Source organism: Solea solea, chromosome 6 (genome assembly GCF_958295425.1).
Source record: "Solea solea chromosome 6, fSolSol10.1, whole genome shotgun sequence".
NCBI classification, from domain to species: Eukaryota; Metazoa; Chordata; class Actinopteri; order Pleuronectiformes; family Soleidae; genus Solea; species Solea solea.
The window spans coordinates 17,832,301-17,854,197 of NC_081139.1; the positions used below are offsets into that span (position 1 = coordinate 17,832,301).

General features: G+C 40.3%; 1 protein-coding gene across 2 annotated transcripts in view; it reads left to right on the forward strand.

Annotated features, from left to right (window-relative positions):
- Positions 1 to 262: 262 nt before the first annotated feature.
- Positions 263 to 21,897, forward strand: part of cntn4 (contactin 4) — a 211,960-nt gene continuing 190,325 nt past the window's right edge. For both annotated transcript variants that reach the window (XM_058632553.1, XM_058632554.1), the window contains exons 1-2: positions 263 to 691; positions 20,700 to 20,839. In XM_058632553.1, the coding sequence (XP_058488536.1) occupies positions 20,785 to 20,839 (55 nt within the window). In that variant the 5' untranslated portion in view covers positions 263 to 691; positions 20,700 to 20,784. The remainder of the gene's footprint in view (positions 692 to 20,699; positions 20,840 to 21,897) is intronic.

A 21,897-nucleotide genomic window follows, 5' to 3' on the forward strand; every position in this document is an offset into this window, starting at 1 on the left:
GAAAATAACTGTTTGTTTACTCCGAGTCCTGTGAAAGATGTTTGGAACATCAACTTGTCAGACACTTGGAGCAGCAGCAGGACGACGAGGATGGAGGAGGAGGAGGAGGGTGTGTTCCGTTTAGGTGGTTGTAGCAGTGAGGATGCTCAACTGGGATCTGGGGCGGTCTCTCTCTCTCTCTCTCTCTCTCCGCTGCCCGCGTGCGTCCCGGAGTGAGAAAGAAAGGGGGAGACAGAGAGTGGAGGAGAGGCGAGAGAGAAACCTGACGCATCCGCGCGAGTGAGAGAGAGAGAGAGAGAGAGAGAGAGAGCTTTCCAATATGCAACCTGCGAGACAGCCCCACGCCGTCATCTAGAGAGAGAGAGAGAGAGAGAGAGAGAGAGAGAGAGAGAGAGAGAGAGAGAGAGGCGGGGATGGAGAGACAGTAGTGGCGCGGCGGCTCAGCTCATCTCGGCACAGTCGGTGCTTGCATGTAGCGCGACACAATAGGGAGAGCTGCATCTTTTCAAGTCACGCGCGGATATTGTGTACGTTGTTTTATTTGTTTGTTTGTTTGTTTGGTTTTTTTTTCCCCCGGGGAGATTTAGCCGCGTGCCGTATCTACAGTGATGCGTGTGTGTGTGCACAGTTTTGTTTAGTGACAAAATACGGATTAATCTGAGGCAGTGAATTCCTACTGCTGTCATAACAGGTAAGATTACTGTTGTTATTATTATCATCGTCAGTATTATTATTTTAACTTGCCTGATTGATTCAGTGGAGTGAAAGCCAGTCACTTTACATGACCAACTTTTCCTTTCATGACATTAAAAAGCCTGATTCTAATAAGAGAGGAAGTTTACATCCAGTATTTGCCTGCTCAGTATTTCACCCTCTGCTGATCTCATCTTCCTGTGTCTGTACTTTGTTGTGGGACAATATCGGGATGGGAAGCAAAGTAATCCGTGTGTGTGTGTCAGATCAGTGCAGATGTTTAGTGAGTGACGCTCCCTTGAATAATCCCTGCGGATTTTGTTGATAATGCCTCCACCACCACCACCACCACCGCCGCCGCTGCTGCTGCTGATGATGATGACCACCACCCGCGGCCACGAGAATATGTCTAGTCTTTGATAGTGGGGAGGAACTTAAGCTCCAAATCTAAAACAGCATGCATTCATGCCTCAGATTGACTTCTGACTCGTCGAGGGTGAACTCATCCTGATTGAGAATTCAAAAAACGAAGCCTCTCACAAGCAGAGCAGAATGAAAGTGAGTGCATGTTGATATAGGAGGAGAACTCATCCTGTATGTGTCACCCTGTCACTGCTCTAATGGTGTTAATCAGTGCGTCTGTCAGTCAGAAGAACTGGTAGACTTGTGTAGTGTTGGACCTGGAGTCTGGTAGTCGTGCAGTAAATGCATTGCATGGAAGCCTAGATGCTAAAATGTGATTATAGACATGAGCGGCTTCTGCCAAATTCAGCTAAAAGCTTCTCATAAGTGAGAAAGTAATTCCTGTCAAAGAAAAAAACAAAACAATGTTCAGCTTCGAGGAAAACATAAATATAAAGTCTGGTGTGTACAGCCGGGTGAAAATGTGTGAGTGTGATGATAAGAGCAGTCAGATCAGACCATGTGCTGCACCACCAGTCTGATGATATATTGTTCTTACAGCATCAGGTCTGTGACTGAGCGAGGAGCAGCCACTGTGACCGTCTCTCCCTCTGTGTTTGTGATCCGTTTTATACACTTCTCGCCTGACACATGGACGAGACAGCTTCACCTCAAACAGGGTCAATTATTCCAGACGTGGCGTTCATTTATTTTGGTAAATTGTCAGGGGACAAAATGAAAAAAACAAGAACTTGTGGATTCTCATTTACAAAAATGGGGAAAAAGAGGCATGGCTCAATTTTTTGGCGTTGTGAATTCCAGCAGCGCTGCAGAATTTCATCATTATGCCGTTTTGTCACCCAGTTTATCCTCATCAAATGAATCAATAATTGCAGTGTCTTTCAATTTGCCTGTTGCACTTGGTCACATTATGATTCAGATTATTTCCCCATTAACTGTATGCACTTGAGCGCTATTTGATACCAATATAGCCTTGATAAGACTGATACCGATGCCAGTCCCATACACGCCTTTGTTTTGCTTTTCTCCTCTTTTCTCCTAAAGTACGTCCACGGAACTCGCACGATCACCACATCTGGCAAAATCCTCCAGTTACAGATTCAATTTGGCTCCAAAGCAACAGTTGAAGAAACCTGTTACCTGTTTTAAACTTCATCTTTTTTAACACTTATTAAACATAGAAACTTGACACAAATTTGAGAAAAGTCATTGTATGAAAATAGTGTACTACAAGTGGAGTATTTTATTACTTACTACACATTTTGGTCACATGACATTGGTGGCATATCGCTCTCTCTACAGCGAATGCATAATTAATCGTAATTTATCTATATGTTTACATGTGTGTCCATATGTTTATATCCATTTTTTGGCATCCACTCCAGTGCATTTGATCATATTGGCTCATCCCAACAGAAATGGGATACTGGCTAGGGCTCAACGATTTTGAATATCTATTTGCGATTATTTCGACAGGGATTGCGCTATTATGATTCACAAAATCAGGAGGGAATGGTCATTTTAACATCATTGTTTTCATTTTTATTAAAAAAAACGTACTTAAAATTATTAATGTGTGATCTTATGTGCAGATCTATGAGATATAAATATTTATAATCAAGATGGTACAGACACACTGAAGCTCAATTACTTGCAAGAATGCTTCAGTGCATGCTTTACGTCGGTAATAATTGCAAAAGGCATCTTATTTATTTTGTCCTTTTTTGTTTTGTTCATGGCGTCCGGTGGTAGTGTGGAGTGTGCTTGCAGCCTCACAGGGAGAAATTAGTTTCCCCTCTTTGTGGTTTGTGACGTCCTGTAAATCTGCAACTCTGTCAGAAGTGACGGATAACACATGTGGCATTAAAAGTACCTCAGGATGGGGTGCATTTAGAGGTGTGATATATAAATGTCATCAAACACACTCCTCCCGCAAGAACTATCGAAGAAATGTCTTCACGATCATTTTTATTTCATGTCTCTCGAGGAAAACTGGTTCAGGGAGTAAAAGGGAAAAGCGGAATGTGTGCAAAATGTTGGTGCACGCGTAAGAAATGTGACAGGGAACACTCAGCGTCGGGCTGTCTCCTTGTCATCGCATATGGAGCAGCACTTTTACTCCTCACATTGACTTGTTTTGTCACACGATATCCTTTAAGTGCTGCCGTTACAGCCACATGGGCTCTTTACATTTATCGTGTTAGTTTCATCGGCATTGGTCTGTCAGTTGATTTGGCTGCACAGAGGCATGCTGGGAGATGGAGAAAGTGTGCCGTAAGATTTGTTCTTTTGTCCTCCCTCTTAATCTTACCTGTTTTACACCTCTTTGTCTCCAGGTTGGCCTGAACCAGTACCGTTGTGTGACTTACTGGCGAAAACATCTTTTATTGGAGCTTTCACACTCCTGCACAGCAGTATTTCCCCAAAGCTGTTTTGCTTGGGATGCATTATTTTCCGAGCAGAATCTATTCTCGGGCCATAGCTTACCCGCATGACATGGCACCAGGTGCCACGCAGAGGGCGGTGAGAAGCCATGGATGGCAATAATGTGTCCTGAAGTCAGTCAAAAAGATAGAATAAATGAAAATGAAATATGCAATTTCCAAGAAAATACAACTGGGAATTCTGAGCGCTTGCCTTTGATCTGCGCTCCCCTTTCATTTTTTATGACTCAGAAACCATTATGTCTTTTAAAATACACGGATCATCCACAGCATTAGAACCAGCCCCCCCACCACCCTGATGTGGTGATAAAGCGGGAGACAACGAGAGAGTTCAGTATATTCAATGCGTCTAATTTCAATTAGTCAAAGGAGAATCCAACATTCTTATATTTTAAACACTATTAAACAATGACTCCATCTAGATCTACTTTGAATCCTCCTCTACTGGAAACCGTGGTGGGTAGACTTTTAAGTCTATGGATTATGGATTAATGAAAAAAATACGCAGCAGTTTGTTTGATAGTCATCACAATCATAGATAAGAGAAAGGCAAACGACTGTCTTCGTCTCCTTCTTATTGTCCGTCTTATTATCCCTCTTGCTGCTGATCTGGCTCTTCTTCTTCTTGGTCTTCTCAGTCTCCCTCTTTGCTGATGGGCTTCAAACATCCCTGTGCACATGCCAAACATAGCATGGCATCCAGTACGAGAGGTGCTGGATGCCCTTTTGGTTTTTTTGTTCGGTGTTTTTGTTCATCTTCTTAATGTTCTTCATAAAACTGATGACATCACATGAAGATCAAAGGGCAACAGTGACGTGTAGGACATGACATCAGGCCCGAACTTACTCTTAGAAATTCTTGACAGCATCGTCTGTCTGCGTGGTTAATGCAGAAATGTCCGTGAAGGTTCTCAGTCATCATAGTCGTCGTCTTCTTCACTAGTTGGCTGTTGGCGACTGGACTTGCTTGCGGAAATGTGGTCATTCCCCATGTGGACTTCTCAGGAGTTGTGTTTCTTGTGAAGTATGAAATGTGAAGTATGAAATGTCCTGGCCAGAACTAACTCTGCCTCTTGTTCTTGCCACCTTGAGAAAAATAACACATTTCTCTATTCCTGTGGAGTATGTACAGGCCTGTCAAGTCCAGTCCTACTTGCTTGCAGGTGTAGTTTTTATTTTATAAATTCCTTCCGGTAACTTTGCCAGGTCGCAGATATTCAACATGCATTACTGACTCTCATATGCTGGAAGTTTTCTGTTGTTGCCTTCTGACAAAATGATGTCTAAATATGTTATTTATCATGAGGAGAAATTCATGTACGCAGATATTTTGTGCTAGGTTGGTTACTGGCCAGTCTATGCAAAGTGGTGATCTGCATCTAAATTTGACGGACGGTGGCAATGCAGACACCAGCCACCACTGGAGCCTGTGTCCACCGATGCCAGCAGGTTGCATATTGTCCTCAGCTAAAACGTTTTATCGCTTGACCTCTAATATCTAGTGTCCGCCTTTCATGTCTCTGACCCCATGTTTCCCTCCACAAGGACAGTGAAATATGTCAACCGCCACGCTGAATTGAATCCCCGTATATCCGTGTATATTCGGTAACGACCACCAATCACAAAAGCGAACTGATGTAAGTTATTAAGCCCCGCAGCTTCTTCTTTTTGCCTCAGTCACAGATTTTTAAAGGCGAAAGTGCTTTTTTTCCGCAGCACCATCATAGAGGAGAAGACTGCACGCATGCCCCTGATACTACCAGTGCGGTGCAGTTTTATGTATGCCATGCATTACAGGCTTGAACCTGGCATCACAGAGGTGTTTGACAGGGTGAGATGAGAGTCATAACAAAATATCGTCTCTCAGGCAGGATGCTGGAAAATGATGTTTCTTCCTTCGCCAAACTTGGATAAAAAGGTTTAATAGAAAATGATCAGACGGTGTTCCAGGACAGGCCATTGAGCAGATAGAGAGAAAGATGAATTTTATTTCTACTGTCTCCAAGTGACTGTAGAGTCGGCACTGAATGAAAGTGCGGAGAACTCGCTGTATCCTGCACCTAATACAGTTTCCAGTCAGGTTTTCTGCACAGCTCAGTCTGGAGTTTGTTGCACAAGTCTGCATGGAAACCAAATAAAAAAATCCCACCTACTGCTGCACTTCTACTCTTGTCAAAGCATGGCCATGAATGAGAGTAATTTACACAAATATGTCCCTCCTTCACCATTGAAAAGTGATCGCGCGCACACTGCTGTGAATTGGAGGCCCACAGCTGTCAGGAACAAGTGCTCTTGACGGTCTTCTACTGCAGAAGAGCTCTGCGTTGTCCATCCTGTCCTGTCTCTTTTGTTCTCTTTAAGTATTAAGAATAAAGAGGGGGAAGATCCAGCGAGACAGCTCCATTTCCTGCTCTATTTATCTGGTTGTGTAAAAGCCCCGTTTTGTAATCCAATCACATTAGAATAATAGAATAATATCCGTGCTTTAGCGATGCTTTATGATGCTCTGTCACTTCCACAGCCATGTGCTTTTCAAAGCACAGTGTTCCTTTGGGGTGAGGACTGTCTGAGTCTGCGACGTTTCCCTGATTCAAACATTGTTACACACTGCCTCTCCTTGGGAATGGTTTAAATTGAGTGCTTAGTAAGGGCAACGCCAGACAGCAACCAACTTCAGTGGGTGAAGGAGGGGGGTATCTGAGTACTGGGATCGCTGCATTATTAAATGTATTTATATAAGGCCTGCAAACAGTTTTTTTTCCTGCTTCTTGTTGATGCACTTGACTTGAATGTGAATTTGTGTTTACTGAAGATCAACAAGAGCACACTTGCAGTGTATTGTGCTCCACTGGGTGTGGCTGCTGTGTCAGAGCCGTCTTTCCTTCGTCATCTAGAGCAACATAAGCACTCAATAAAACTGTGTTCCCCCCACAGGGTATTGTTATTTGCTTTGTCTGAATGGAGATGAAAGGACTGGAGGGGAGCAGCTGGGACGATTCAAAAGTACGCTTTAAATACAATCTGAAAGCCGTATTTGCTGCGTAACTGCCAATGAAATACAAGGAGCCCCCCCCCCCCCACACACACACACACACTCTCTGTGCCCGATTCTTTCACAATCATTTGAGGGTGGAGAAAACTAAATGTGCTAACTTAAACCGAAGGTGTGACATGTTAGGATTTAGGAACACACAGATATTTTCCTTAAAGAAAACAGATTGATGTGCTATCCATAGCAGTATCTAAAGCTAAATACACACACACACACACACAGACTCATGCCGTGCACACACAGGATAACCATTTAAATAAGACTGTCTTTGTATTTCTTCAGAAGCTAGAACGCTACAAAGGATAGCTGCTTAAAAAATTGAAAAAAAATGGAGCATCTTACTTGACAGTACAGTCGGTGTCAAAAGAAGGGGGTTCATTTGAGTAAAACGACAAGAAATAAGGTGGAAATAAAGGTTAGGAAGAGGGGTCATATTAATCACCTTGGTAGAGAACTTTTTAGTTTAATTTGTTATTTAATTCAGTTCGTTTTTTCAGTACAGCAAAATCACTTGCATTTTGATTTGTGATTGTAACATGGCTTGTCGAGATCACTGAGATGATTCACTGGATGCTATAATTGGCCAGTTAAAATACATTATGTATGCAAATATTTAGTTTAGTTTAGATCATTTATTTCAAACATGTTCAACATTCAAACATTCATTTAAATTTCCTTCTCGACGCATGTTTGAAAAGGAGTAGGCAAGAAGTATAAACTACACACAAGTCAATTTAACGACTACTACTTCATCCCTTCACCACATATTTACACAATATACATGTTATATAATGTTCTTAATGTTTTGTAAACCTACTGCTGAAACTGTACGACTTTCGCATGCGCTGAAAAGCCAAAGCTTACGATTTATGTGCGCACACTATATGCTCGATGTTCGAATACCCTCTCAAGGGGCGAACTCATTTTCATTAACAGGTTTTATTTTCATCTGACCATATGATTGACAATCAGGAGCTGGTCATTAGGGGTTAATCTGTGCTTGTTCCTGAGCCCAATCCCAAAAATAGTCATACGAGTTAAAAAAATCGTCTCAGCTTTAGAGAATGTATCAGGAAATTCCTAACATTATATATATTTTACTGTATGCCAATAACAATCCAACTCTGTATAGGGATCATCATCAAAGTCCTCTCTAAAATAAAATACAACTTATATTTCAATAGTTCAGGAAAGATTATTTATACTCAGTTAAAGTAATCCTCGTGAATTTAAATGAAATACCTCTGTTGTTTTGTCTGTTCTAGTCTACACCGTCAATTTTCAGCCCCAGTCGGCGTCGAGTTTTTCAACTCGCAGCCCCGGGTCTGTGTTTGATCTGCAGTCTCCGGTTGATTAGTGAGACTTGCCGAAGCAAACTCTGAACAGCTGTAGCCAAAGCCTGCAACAAACTCAGCTGTCTGCAGCCAAACAGACGAGGATGTTTGCTCAAACCTGAACAGAAATACACTGCTCCAGAAAATGGAGTCTGGAAAAAAAGAGCAATAAAACATTGAGTGTGTGTGTGCGACTAAATTTGGGTACGGAGATTATTGTCGTGCGTCATATAGTGTGAAGTCACTACAAGCGATGGCTCAATAGCACCTTTTTTTGTGTGTTTCCTACACCAATATCACCTTGAGTACTGATATCGGTCTCATTTTTAACATTTTCTCCTCTTAGTTAAAAGCCCTCACAGCAGACATGATCACTGCGGTTTACCAGACTGTGCATACTCATGCGCGGTACATATGCGTCATTTAGGTTTTTCGTTTTCCGATATCCGATCCAGTGATTTTTGACTGATATCAAATTTATTCAGTGTATCGTATCAGCTCGTCCCGACTCATTTGAGACAATGGACGGTCTCTATGTTTTGCACCTTATGCACCAAACATCTATTTAGGTGGATGGAGTGGCACTAACTGCAAATCTAACCCTAATCTAAGCCAATACTATGTAAACAGGAAAAAGTAACTGAACTATATTATTTATTTCCTACAAATATATTGTCTAATTTGTGTGCAAATGACTTGGCACAGCTACAATCTACTGGGTTCTGTTCTGGTCCAGGATGCATGAATTGTGTCAACAGCCTCTTTGGCCACGGTTTTTGTATGTTTTGACATTTATGTAATGGCTTTTAAAATTAAAACGATCAAATTAGGGTTTCATAATCATGCTCCTTCATTCATATTCAAAGTGGTTTAGTATATTAAGTGAATTTCTTGCAGCAAAGGACGTTCAGGATATGCATGTGTTTGCTGATATGCTCATTAGTAAATGGACACTTTTTTTTATAGCTGTTGTTATGAATGTCTTCTAATTGTTAAGTGAGGAAAATATGATGCGGTGTCTTCTCCGGTTGTTATGACTTGTGTTTTACCGCTGATTGAAGGCCCTTGGAGACTTTCATTTTGTTTTGTTTTGTATCCGGAGATGAGAAACAATTCTCTAATCAACATTGTTACGGCGACGAAGGACATCATATTCATGGCGAAATAAGTTTAGACAGAACTGCAGACTATGCAAACTGCAGGTATTAAAAATCTCATCTATTCCTCAAATGAAATAATTAGGCATTCCAAAAATGGCACTGTTTGTTTAGCGGACCATTTCGTCTGTCTGTGGTTCAGATAAATGAGATTCTGTTGTCATTGTATGCGAGCACAATTAGTTGGTTCATCCATTAAAAACCAAGGAAGACGAGAATAAAGAACAGAAGTTTGTTTGTTTTAGAGAAATTCACATCCATTCAGCCTCATAATGTTGTTGTGTCAGACAAGTTGTAAGCTCAGAAATACCTTTTATGAAAAACTGATGACTTGAGCTGAGATTAAAACCTGATTCAGTGATAATGGCCTGGCCTCACACCCACATTCAGCAACAAGTCAAAACTATTTTTTCACTTCCATTCTCCCTTATTGATTTCTCCTGAGGTCCCCAACCCATTCTTTGTCTTTTATGTACTTTTCAGATTTATTTGTCAAAAACAATTCCGTGCTGTATTATTGTCGTTGCTAGACTAGTTTTGTGCCACGGCCATGTCCAAATGGCTTTTATACAAATCCATCGGACATCTGGGACTGTCATTAATTTAGTTATCCACTGTGCAGATGCAGAGATGTGCCTTCAAAAAGCTGTGGCTTATGTCATGGTGGACATTTTTAAATCAGTTTTGTATTAAATGTCCTATGTGGAACATTTAGGAAGAAACTGGCAGAAACTGGACATACTATCCATAAGTATGTTTGTATACAAGCACTTTAATATAAGTCATTACTTATTTTATTATTTCTTCTTTCCTCTGTGTTCTCATTCTGGGCTTCCACCAGTGCTGCCTTCATCCCATCTTGGACTCTGTTTGGCTACAGAGATGAAGTGGGTTGTCACAGACTCTAATCAGATCTCCAGCAGACAGACAATCGGAATGAGCAACATCAAGCCTCTTTTTTTGTGTGTATTTGAAGATTTAACACTTCATCTGGCAACTGCTGATTAAACTCTGATCCAAGGCTGTTGCTGAAGACAGACTGGAAATCTGAGTGTGAACTAGGCTTAAACTGTTGTATGCACTGCTTATTTAATATGTCAGTCATTGAAAGGGTTGAGACGGAACAAGACGTCATGCCAATGGAAGAACCACAAAATCTTAGCCTGGCTAAGTTCCTCAGCCAGGCTTCAGTTTTTCTGGACCAGCACTTGAGATGTGTCAGGGCAACAGAGTTTGGAAAAGTCACTCTCCATTTCCAAACTCTCCGAATACACCTCTCACATCAGCAGTGATGTGGATGCACAGCAGAGATCTGTTTCCCACGGCTGTCATACCTTAGTTTTACCACCAGCACAGCTTTACAGTGAGCTCCACGTAACAGCATGAAGTGTAAAATTAAGCTTCAGGCTGGTGACATATGTTAATGTAAATCCACAACACGGGCAGTGCTGCCCATGTATGCTAACCCTCCTGCGGCTTGTCCTGATGCAGAGTGAATCTGCAGCTGATGTCATGGACTGTGACTGTGTGGAAATGACATTGTGTAGCAATTAAAAACAGTTTTTCATGTGTTTTCTTTGCTTAATGTGACAGCAAGAGGGAGATCCCATGTATAACTGAACTCTGGAATAGTTGAGTGTGTGGTCACTGGTCATGCAGACATTTACAGATAGAAGATAACTACTTACTATTCATTATTACATTATTTCACAAAAGTCAGAAAGTGTTTAGTATGGCTGGGGGAAAAAATACAATGAAATATCACAATATTTTCGCTTTTGAGATACCAAATGTCGATTTTTTATTTTTGCATATCATTTTTTTGTTACAAATAAACGTTAAAATTTTGTGGATTAGCAGAAATAATCAATTGAGGTTTCAGTCGAGTAGATGATGCCAATTGTTCAATCTCACTAGAGCTGTTATATAAGTATTCCCAATATGTGATTTCGCAAATACAAAATACTAGTATTTTGCAATGTTGCGATAATATTGTATCATGACTTAAATATCATGATAATGTTGTATCGTGACTTAAATATCATGATAATATCATGACTTAAATAGCATGACAATGTTGTATCGTGACTTAAATATCATGATAATATTGTATTGTTACTTAAATATTCTGATAATATCGTGACTTAAACATCATGATAATGTTGTATCGTGTATCGTATTTTTGGTCTTTGTTGGTATTAACTTACACAAATGAATTGATTCTCATGTGTGTGCGTATTTTCTTAACTGGCACAGAAATACAACAATCAAGAATAGAGCCGTTATCACAAAAGCTGCACAAAACAGTTGGCACAAAAAAATAGCAGTTCTAAAACTTAAGTGTCAGTGTGGAGGCCTAAGTCACGAACCCTTGTATGAAACAGTTCAAGTGTTAACAGCTGTGAGTTATTTAAGAAAATGTGAAAACTAAGATAAAAGTTGTTAATAAAAAGTGACAAGGACTTGAAGCTGACCACTTGAACTCTGAGAACAGAGCACATTACATAATCTGTCTGGTTTCTGCTCTGTACACAGACCTTGTGTTGACTGCTCCTCAAATCAAAAGATTTTTTTTTTGAGTAAATGTATACTGGACCTTGTGCAACTTCTTTGATATTATATTCCCTTTAGAGTCACTGTCATCCTCAAAAGCAAGAACACTGCCACCTCGACATGCAGCAAAGAGCAAGGCAACAAAAGCTTTGCTAATTAAATGAGCTGTAATTTTGGATAACACTGGCGCTTGTGTGAGTCACACTTTTTAAATAATAATTAAAAGAAAAGAAGAATGTTGCTTCAAAAAAGATAATCCAAATCTGTCCATCGGCATCATAGTTGCCTTGTTTTCACTAATATCACAATACATGCGTGCAGAAATCTGATATATTTGACTCAACAGTTCATTATCTTAACTGGTGTGGCATTGCTTGTTAGCAGTTTGCCAGTGTTGTGAAGGAAAGTGAGGCTGTTAAAGTGGAACTATGCAGTATTTTGACCCTTTATCCTTTTAATTTAACAGCTCTCCACTCCCCCTACTCTATGTTAGTGGAAAACCAGCCTTGCAAGATCAGGGCTGCTGACCTGGAGTCGTCAGAATAAGAAGGTCTTGCGTAGTCTCAGGTCTCGCGAGAAACACAACATGCTTCACTGCACTACACACACACACACACACACACACACCCACCCACACATGCAGTGATAGTGTTATTTTAGACATTTATCATGGCAGAACTGGCAAAGAAAGTGCAGAAAAAACTGTTGTCGAAGGAAGCGAGGAGGCAGAAACGACCAAAGGGGCCTCCAGGGTTTCCACACTTTGGTTGACATCCAATTCAAGCACTTTTCAAGGACTTTACAGGACCAATTCCCTCAAAAAAAGGACCAAATGAGCTGACACAGCTTAAGATGGGAGGGCAACTTGTAAGAGCCCTTGTAAGAGATTTGTGGCATGCTCTGTGTCTGACCAAATGATTGTCCTTAGGATCTTGGTCAAGCTAGTCTTTGCATTTCCCAGGCAACAATAATTTGCTCTCTATCTCTCACTTAACGTTACTCACTCATTGTTCTGCATGGAATCTGACATCAACAGTGGGGAGAGACAGTGCTACTAATTATGACTTAACATTTTGTTCTGTGTAAGCCTAGTCTACGTACATCGAGCAATGCAGGGCATGAAACAGTAGGTGGTGTCGTAACTAACAAGGGCTAAATATCAACTTCTTTCTTGCACAAACTTCAAGCACTTTCAATGACCCTTGTGTAGTTAGGGGGGCGTTTTAAAAAAAAATTGTCCAGCAATGACATGGCTTCACGACTTTGTTCACCGGCTCCGTTGGAAACAAATGCACATGGCCAGGAGAGGGGAAGGGAGAGGGAGCGTCAGCAGTGAGTATTTATGATTGGTAGATAATGGATGGATGGATGTTTCTGGTGGTGTCTTAAAAATATGTACTCCAAAACTGTAGGGGGAGCTCCGTAGAGTTAAAGGTGAAAAAACAACCAAACTTGCAAATGTGTGAGCATATACAGATTTCATTAAAAAAAGAGTCTCCCTGCTTTAATTGAATGCTGGCCTTGTGGCCGGTTTGACTGGAAATAATGTTGTTCTATCCTTCTGTAGTCTAGTGTGATGTTCATCCAGCTGTGAGAAACACTTTTCTTAAAGTTGAACTGTCCCCTTCATCACTGCTGATTCTGTTTGGCTCTCTTCCTTGAAGCCACAGAAAACAAGACGATGGATCTGTTATCCCAGTGCAGTACATTAACCAAATGTGTTATCTCTTCCAAAGCTAATTTAATTCAAGTTGTGATTCTGCTCCTCCTGCTCAAAGACATCAGTTTCGACTTGGAACAAGGCTTGTAATAGATGGCTCTTGTCCTGTGTCCTGCATTAATGTATTTTGGGATTGCTAACAGTGCACTGGGAAATAAAACTGGTGATTTAATGGTGACAATGCTCTTTCAATAGCACCATGGTAGATGTGTTACCCCTTGTCAAGGTAGATATTGCATTTCTCAGAATGGAACAGGCAAACAATTATGGATGCAAATTTGTTCATTTTTATTGTGAGTAGATCTATTGATCATGTCCTTCCCTTTGGCCTGTAGCATCAAACTCATTATGAACAAATGCAGATGCAATCCACCCACTGGTCACTTTATAAGGTACACAGGGCATCTAATAGAGTTACACTTGCTGTGGTCTTCTGATGTTGGAGATCATCTGCTTTAAGTCTGATGAGTTGTGCATGCAAAGATAGTCTTCTGCATTACTTTTCAATCATCTCAAGCCAGTCTGGTAATTCTCCTCTGACCTTTGGCATCAAAAACGTATTTTGTTCCTGAGCTAGTGCTCACAGCATGTTTTGTCTTTTTTCCAACATACCATCTCCATTGGAGATGGTTGTCAGCGAAAGTCTCAGTTGATCAGCAGTCTCTGAAATACTCCTACCAACACCCATGCCACATTTAAAGTCACTTAAATCCCCTTCCTTTCTCATTCTCATTCCGAGCTTCAGCACGTCATCTAGATCATGTCAGTCAGTCAGTCAGTCATCATTTACCGCTTTATCCTCCACCAGAGGGTCGCGGGGGGTGCCAATACATCGGGCACCCTGGACAGTCCGCCAGTCCATCGCAGGGCCACACACCAACCATTCACTCTCACACTCACACCTATGTTCAATTTAGGGTGTCCAATTTACCTAATCCCCACATTGCATGTTTTTGGACTGTGGGAGGAAGCCGGAGAAAACCCACACACACACGGGGAGAACATGCAACATGCAGAAAGGCCCTTGTTCCAACCGGGGTTCGAACCAGGGTCTTCTCGCTGCAAGGCAAGAGTGCTAACAACTACACCACCGTGTGGCCCCTAGATCATGTCTACACGCCTAAATGCATTCAGATGCTGCCACGTGATGGGCTGATTAGATATTTCTGTTAACAAGTAGTTGAACAGGTGTACCAAATTAAGTGGCCTGCCGGGTGTATATTACATCAATCTGCTTTAGCGATACAGAGCCTGGCTGTAATTTGGGGAATTAGGGGATATTAGCATTATAAAAGTAAATTGTATTATGAATGTGAAATAGTAGACGTAGATGTGCTAGCAATAGAAGTGGCAGCAGTACTATTTAAGCCCTGGAGAGAATAGTATAAGCAGTAGTTTTGTTGTAATTGTATTACTACAGTGACAATGAAAGGGCCATTTAATCATTGTGCTGTGTTCACTAAGAAGTGGACATTTATTTTTCTTTTGACATCTTTGCTGTTGCTTTTTAAAGTGTTTCGGAAAGTTGTGTGCCATTGTAATAATGTGTGTCATACTCACAAGCACTGGTAAACTCTTTGCACCTGGCCAGAACCTTTGTTAACAACGCTCAGCTGGAAATGCTCCATGTAGCCAGGGCATTTATCTACTTCCATTTTCCTGGCATCAAGTAAGTAAATACATTGCAGCAGAAATAGACAAAAGCAAGTTAGTGAGTTCCTCAGTAGTGTGTTATCTTTAGCCGCAGGGGCACTTTATCAACTCCGGGCGAAAAAGGGTTGGAAGGACCAAAGCAAAAATATAAAAAAAAAACAGACCATAGAAATGTGTAGATAAATAAGTCACTAGAAGTAACTACAGCTCTATAAGTGAGAGATGAAGAGGAGCCATCGTGACATGGCATCTCTTGGATTTGTAAAAAACAGGACAAAAGGTTAACTGGCATTAACTGGCGGATCCAGGGTAGGCACCTAAGATCTAAAGAGTCCTTGAAACTAAATTGTGGAATTTATTTTCATGCCTTGACTGAGGCAGAAGTAAAATGAATTGGTTAACATTTGAAGAAGACTAATTAAGACAACAAGTTTTGACATTTGACTTTTTGAGTCAAGTGATGTTGCTCTGGTTTTCTCCAAGAGCAAGGCTTTTCACGTTAAACATGATCAAGCTTTCATTGTTCATGCAATCACATTTATTAGGACATCTTTAGAGCTGCTGCTTAACTTTTGGTGATTTGTGTTGTCGATGTTGTAATTCTGCCTGTGTGAACATGTCTGTGAAGTTTCTCAGTCATCGAGGTCGTAGTATCTTCATTTGTCCACAGTTGTCGGTATCTAACACCTGTAGTCCTTGTGAAGGGAAAAGTTCCTTTGAAAATGTGTTCTGTTAGGCAATACTATCAGACCTGACCAAGGGCACGCTTGTGTGTCGTGCAGGGGTTCATCTCATTAATGCCGGTGTGAAAGTTTAAATTGAAACAAAACCGGTAAAGCGCTTGGTGCTTTCACAACACTTACTATACTATGCAAAAACTAGCGCTTCAAGAGTCAGACTCAGCCTTGCACCATTGATGTTTCCGAGAGACACTCTGACAACCTTCTGTATCATGTAAGAAGATAAAAGGCCTCTTTTCTGTAGGTGGAGACAGGAGAGGGAGCCGGCAGGTAGGGAATCTGAGAATAATGAGAATGCGGCCTATTCAAACAGCTTGTTGTGCCTTTTTCATGTGTTTCAGTGGTTTTGTCTCATTCTTGCACTCTGTGTTTTGAAACGTTGTGCTGTCTATACTGAATCACAGCAGGGTGGAGTCATAATGTGACTTTGTAGCAGTAGTATTTTTAATTTTTGGAGAGGTTTGTGTTTCAACTCTAAATATACATTTAGATGTATTATTCATGTTTCCTGGAGATGTTCTGCTCAATGTAGATTTAGTGTCTTGACTGGTTATATTGCTTTAAATCTTGGGGTGAATAAATGGGATTAACTCCACTAATCCCAACTTGAATTGAGCGGAAACTGGTTTGTCACCAAAGACTGACACCAGTAGGCAAATAAAAAAGAAAAAGGGGCAATTTAATTATTAATTTGCAGACAGTAGTCAATCTATAAAACAAAAATACAGTACAATACAGTCCACTCAACTCAACACTACAGTGTCCAATATCTGTTAGATATGTCAAGGAAAGGAAAGTTGAAACTGAATATAATTGATCCCATGCTTATTAAGAGCTACAATAGCAGAAGGAACAAAAAAAGAATGTATTGATAGTTTATTCACAGAGGCTTTACCTTTGCCCTGATGAAAGCAGCTGGAACTCGGCATATAAATGATTACTAGAGTCAGAAACACTGGTCCGAGCCCTCGAGACGAGCCCAGCTCTGTTTAAATGTTTGACAGAATCGAGGCACGAAACATCAGAAATATTGCAGCACAGCCTGACCAGTTGTCCAATTTATTTTCTTTTTGACACTGACATGTCCCAACTAGCAAAGCACATTAAAATGAAACACAGACTCAATAAATTCAGACTAGAACTAGAACAGTCCCGTTTACAGTGGAACTCCTTCCTTTAAAAAAACAAACAAAAAATATCTGACTTGTCACGATTAGTCCAGCAACAGTCTTTGCTGTTGGAACATTCCCGCAGGTGTGTAAAATTTGATAAGCAATAACTTGTAAATGCAGGCTTAGCAGCTGTCCAACACTGACTGAATATGGCATCAGATGAAGGACGCCTTGCAGCTTTCAAGTAAACTAACAGATGGAGATAACATATGTTATCAGAATAAGAATATTACAAAACAAATAAAAACCAAACTGATCTTTGTTAAATTGTGTTGAGTGGGTGAGACTCAATTTTGGGAGAGATCAGATGTTTATTGGTCCTTTCACAAGTTCATCTCGTGTCACACAGCGTACGTCAAACACCTACAGAACAATGACTCACAACACTGTCCATCAAATAGAGCGAGGAGACATCAACATAATCACTGCGGAGATACATAAGACAACAAAGGCCCTACAAAATTGGGTAGATATAGTCAGAAAGGTCCGTAAGGTTAATAACCTCTCCATCATGTAACATGAGCAGTGATGGTGTTAGAGGCAGATGAATATTCTCATTTTGGCCAATGAGGGTGACAACAATATGATTAAGGGGGTTGAATAGAATGTCAGACCCGGCAGGATAAACAAATTTGTGGACAGCCATAGATTTACTTTGCTTAACAACCCATGCAAGAGTCTTTTGTCAGGAATATTATAGCTTTTCTGCACGAAATAGTGAGTGACAAGTCATTTTTTAAGACATTAAATGGGGACACAGTGTAGCCTATAGCACAGCCTGTCTTATCACTGGTTCATTAATATGACCTATGCTACTATGCTGTCGCAAAATCCAGCAATAGTGCAGGTTGTCGATCTAAAGTCTTGCTCAATACAGAACCGTTCCTGATTTTATTGAGTACTGGTGTACAGGAGAGGCTTCACTGCATGGAGCATTTTGGCCATAGGACTTGCTTCTGTTACTCCATGACAGCATGGTGGCTCTGTGGTTGACTCTGGTTACCTCACAGCAAGAAGGTGCTGTGTTCGATTCCCGTCTTTCTGTGTTTGTTCTCCCTGTGTCTGTGTGGGTTTCCTCATGGCTCTCTGGTTTCCTCCCACCATCAAATCCTATGAATATTGGACACATTTGCTCAAGTTGCAGTGACTCTAGAGGATCAAACCTCCGTCTGACCTCGGAAATTTCATTGAGCAATTTTGGTTGTATAATGACTATAAAGATCCTTTCTCTTAAGGAAGTTGCTGAGCAACGGATGGTTGTCCTCACTCATATTCTTCCATCAAAGTGGTTAGCAACCTGGATAAGTCTGCATCAAATTGGTATAAGGTGTTAGAAAGTACTGCCATGGGATGGAGACCTAATTGTAGCTTATATAGTTTGACAAGCAGTGGTGCTGGTTGTCAAATAATAATAGTTTCCTTTTTAACTGATTCCTTTATTATATGTCTGTCTTGCTCCCTAATGTATCTTTACAAGTACGTATATGTGATATATGAATACACAGGTTCAACGTTCTGGAGACTGGAGAGTGTGGAAATGCACTGTTGTGTCTGTAGAGAGGGATTCACATGTGGTTGGTGTTGCTTGACACTCAGTGAGCAGAGCTTAGCCATGGCCATTTTTGTAGCACGAGTTGCTAAAGCTGCTAAAGTGATGGCAATGTATGCAATCGTAAAAACTACACTGGCAGTTTTTTACGCTTCTGTAGAAATGTGATGTCCTCGGTGTTTGTCATTCTTGGGTGCACTTTGTCGCACAAAAAAAAAGTGAAGGAGACAACTGTGGGAACAGCCTTGTCCCAGAGTTCCGTTTGGACAGTTGGACATTGAAGTGTTCTCGCTCGTTTGATGGAATATTAACATAATGTGTTTTGATTGGAGACAGCTTGGAGAGTTGACCATTTCTCAACTACTGCTGCAAGCAAGAGTACATCACACGCTGTATCAAGATAATGAATGTGTCAAAAGATGCCATGTATCACTGAGTAGTGAGTCTTCAACAAAAACAACTTCATACATTTTTTGCTCTTCCTGTGTGACAGAAAAAGGCCAGGCTTTTCTGTAGCTTCCATCAAAACCCTCAGGTTCAGAGGAGAATTCTCCTGGATGTTTGAAAGTTTTTCATCCTTTAACTATGAGGCTTTCAAGTAGGAACAATGGGCCTCATTCACGAATAGTGCATACAAACAAGTCTGCTTAAGTAGTGCGCACGATCGTTTGATGCACATATTGGAGATTCATCAATATGTCTGTTTGTCGACTGGCTTCGAATATGTAAATACTCATACACCCCTTTGTCAAACATCTTTTCATATTAACACTCTACTCAGTTTTGGGGTATTAATTAGCCATAAAATGGGATGCACTTTCACCGTCATCATCATCACAATTTATTCGAAAAAACAACATGTCAGGAGTGCTACTTTGGTGTTCTTTACTTAGGGATCTGAAACATCGAAGAGAACTTGAGCCTTTAATATTTCATGGTTATTGAATCAACAGGAGAAACATGCCAATGCATTTCAGCCATTGAGGCAAACATACAAGGTACAAAAGTCACAAAATCTTCATCCACACTAGTTGAGTTAGTTGTTGTTAGTTGCTCAGTTCATTATTAGAAAGACAATGTGCCTGAATCGTTCTGCCTTACAAATTATATATAATTGATGTTTTATATTATTTTTCACTCATTAATTACAAAAGTATCATCTTAACAATTATGAAATAAATGACCTCTGGGTGATGGTTCTTGGTGGATGTCACCAACTTCTTTCTCATCCCTTGAACACATTGCACTTCAGGAATACTGTCTCATAACTACTCCAGCCTCTAAACCTGAGCTGTCAGATGCGCTGTTTCTTATCCTCCTCATTTTTGCCATCAACTTAATTGTCAAACTGTGTTTTCTTCTCTCACGCCATCGTCCAAACCACTGGGGACCCAGCTCTTTCACTGTGTCAGTTAATGCAGCGCAGATTTATTTCCCCTCGTTCCCTTCTTTAAATGTCATCAGAATGGAAACATGTGTCTGGCTTGTCAATTTTTCAAGACACAACATCTGCTGTTGTGCCGATTCTTGTGTTTTTCACCTTTTCCGAGTCATCTCTTAAAACTGTGACTTGTGTATGTTCAGCACACCGCTCACTTCATGATTCACTAAACACATTTCCTTATATGGGCATGGCAGCATGCAGACACCAGAGTCAATTTACTGCAATTCTGATACACAAACATTATGCAACGTAGTACCATTAAAAACAGGCTGGTGTGCACATTTTATGAATCCAGCAGTGATTATATTTTTGTTGTGCACACACTTAACCTTGTACAGTGAGTACATATTACTGATTGAGGCCAATGCTATTGGACCTTACGGTTGACTTTGCCTTCACACTGACTGTCCCATGGATATATAAATGAATGATGTACATGAGGTATTTTGTGTTCATGTGCCTGGTGGTTGTAAAAAAAATATTTTTGAGGACCAATGTGGATAAAGATATTTTGAGCTTGAAGTGGTGGCTGATTAAATACATCATAAAGTCACATGTTCAGGAGGGCTAGCTTTCCTGCTATAAATGCACATTATAATTACTACCATCACTGTGCTCTTTCGTGTACATGCTTGATCTCCTGTTGTGTTCCTCACTTGGCGACAAAGACCATGCTGAGCAGTTAAAAGAAGAATATGCTGCTTATTGGAACCTTGCCACCACCCTCATCTCACCTGTTTTTTTTTTTCTTTTTCTCCCCTACAGATTCTGCAAAACGAGGCCAGCTCCAAATACGATTCCATACATTTCTGAGTAAATGTGAGAGTACTTTGACCCTACAAAATTGAAGATGATGTTGCTATGGAAACTAGTGCTGCTGCAGTCACTTATGGGTTGCCTTGCAGGTAAGGTATCTTATTTAGAAGTTTTTGATGCCTGGCAAAGCTGCCTTTGTGAAGTCTTGAGTCCTTATTCATATGTATTTGGGGCAGGCGATAGAGTGAAGCTGTTGTTTACAAAGAGCAGTCTCAAGTAGATTAGTCTTTACAAAACATATTTTCACCCCATTTGATGTAAAATAATAAGGAATGTTGAATCCATTCAAGAAGGAAATTATTATTAATGTAAGCCATTGCCAGATAAAGACCTCCAGTTGCTGCAGATGTGGCTCTTTGGCTCTCTGAAAAGGCTATTCATACTGTGCCGAACATGAAAGAGGGAGAGTTTATCATGGATAGAAAACTAGGATGACAAAACACCTTGCACTTTCTAATAAATATTAAACTATATGAGCAAAAGACATTAGTATGCACACATTAACGGTGCAACAATAAATGACATCTAATGGTTAGACAATGACAAAAATAAGACTCTCCCCTCATCCCTCCCTTTAATAATAGTCATAATAATACATTTATTTAGTATAACACCTTCCACAGAAATAGAATAAAGGGATAAAACTTACAAACATTAAAAACAAGGAAATAATAAAAACAGTAAAACAACAAAAATGTATTAAAACATAGACCGTGAAACCAATAAAGCAAAGGATAAGATATATAAAAATAAAATAAAATAACATGAAACAAAGAAGACCTGAGTTGGCCTTCACACACTGGAAAGGGTGTTGATCTTATTTGTTTGCACAGTAAAAACTTACAAAAAAACAACAACTTGAAAACAAGTCAAAAAAGTCAAAGTCAAACAATTTGAAATGAATGCTTTGTCCGGTTTGTCCTTTTGGGCTAGTCAAAGCACAACCCTTTCCTAAAGTACAAACATGAAAGGCTTATTTTATGGCTACATAAAACATATGGCTACGTTTTTTGTTTAATGATATAAATGATTATAAACACACTTCTTGGTTGCATATGCAATTTCTCCTATTTAACCCCATTTTTACACACTGGTAGAGGTGTCAAAAAAACCCAAAAAAACATTGCTTTAGTTTTGATTGGCAACG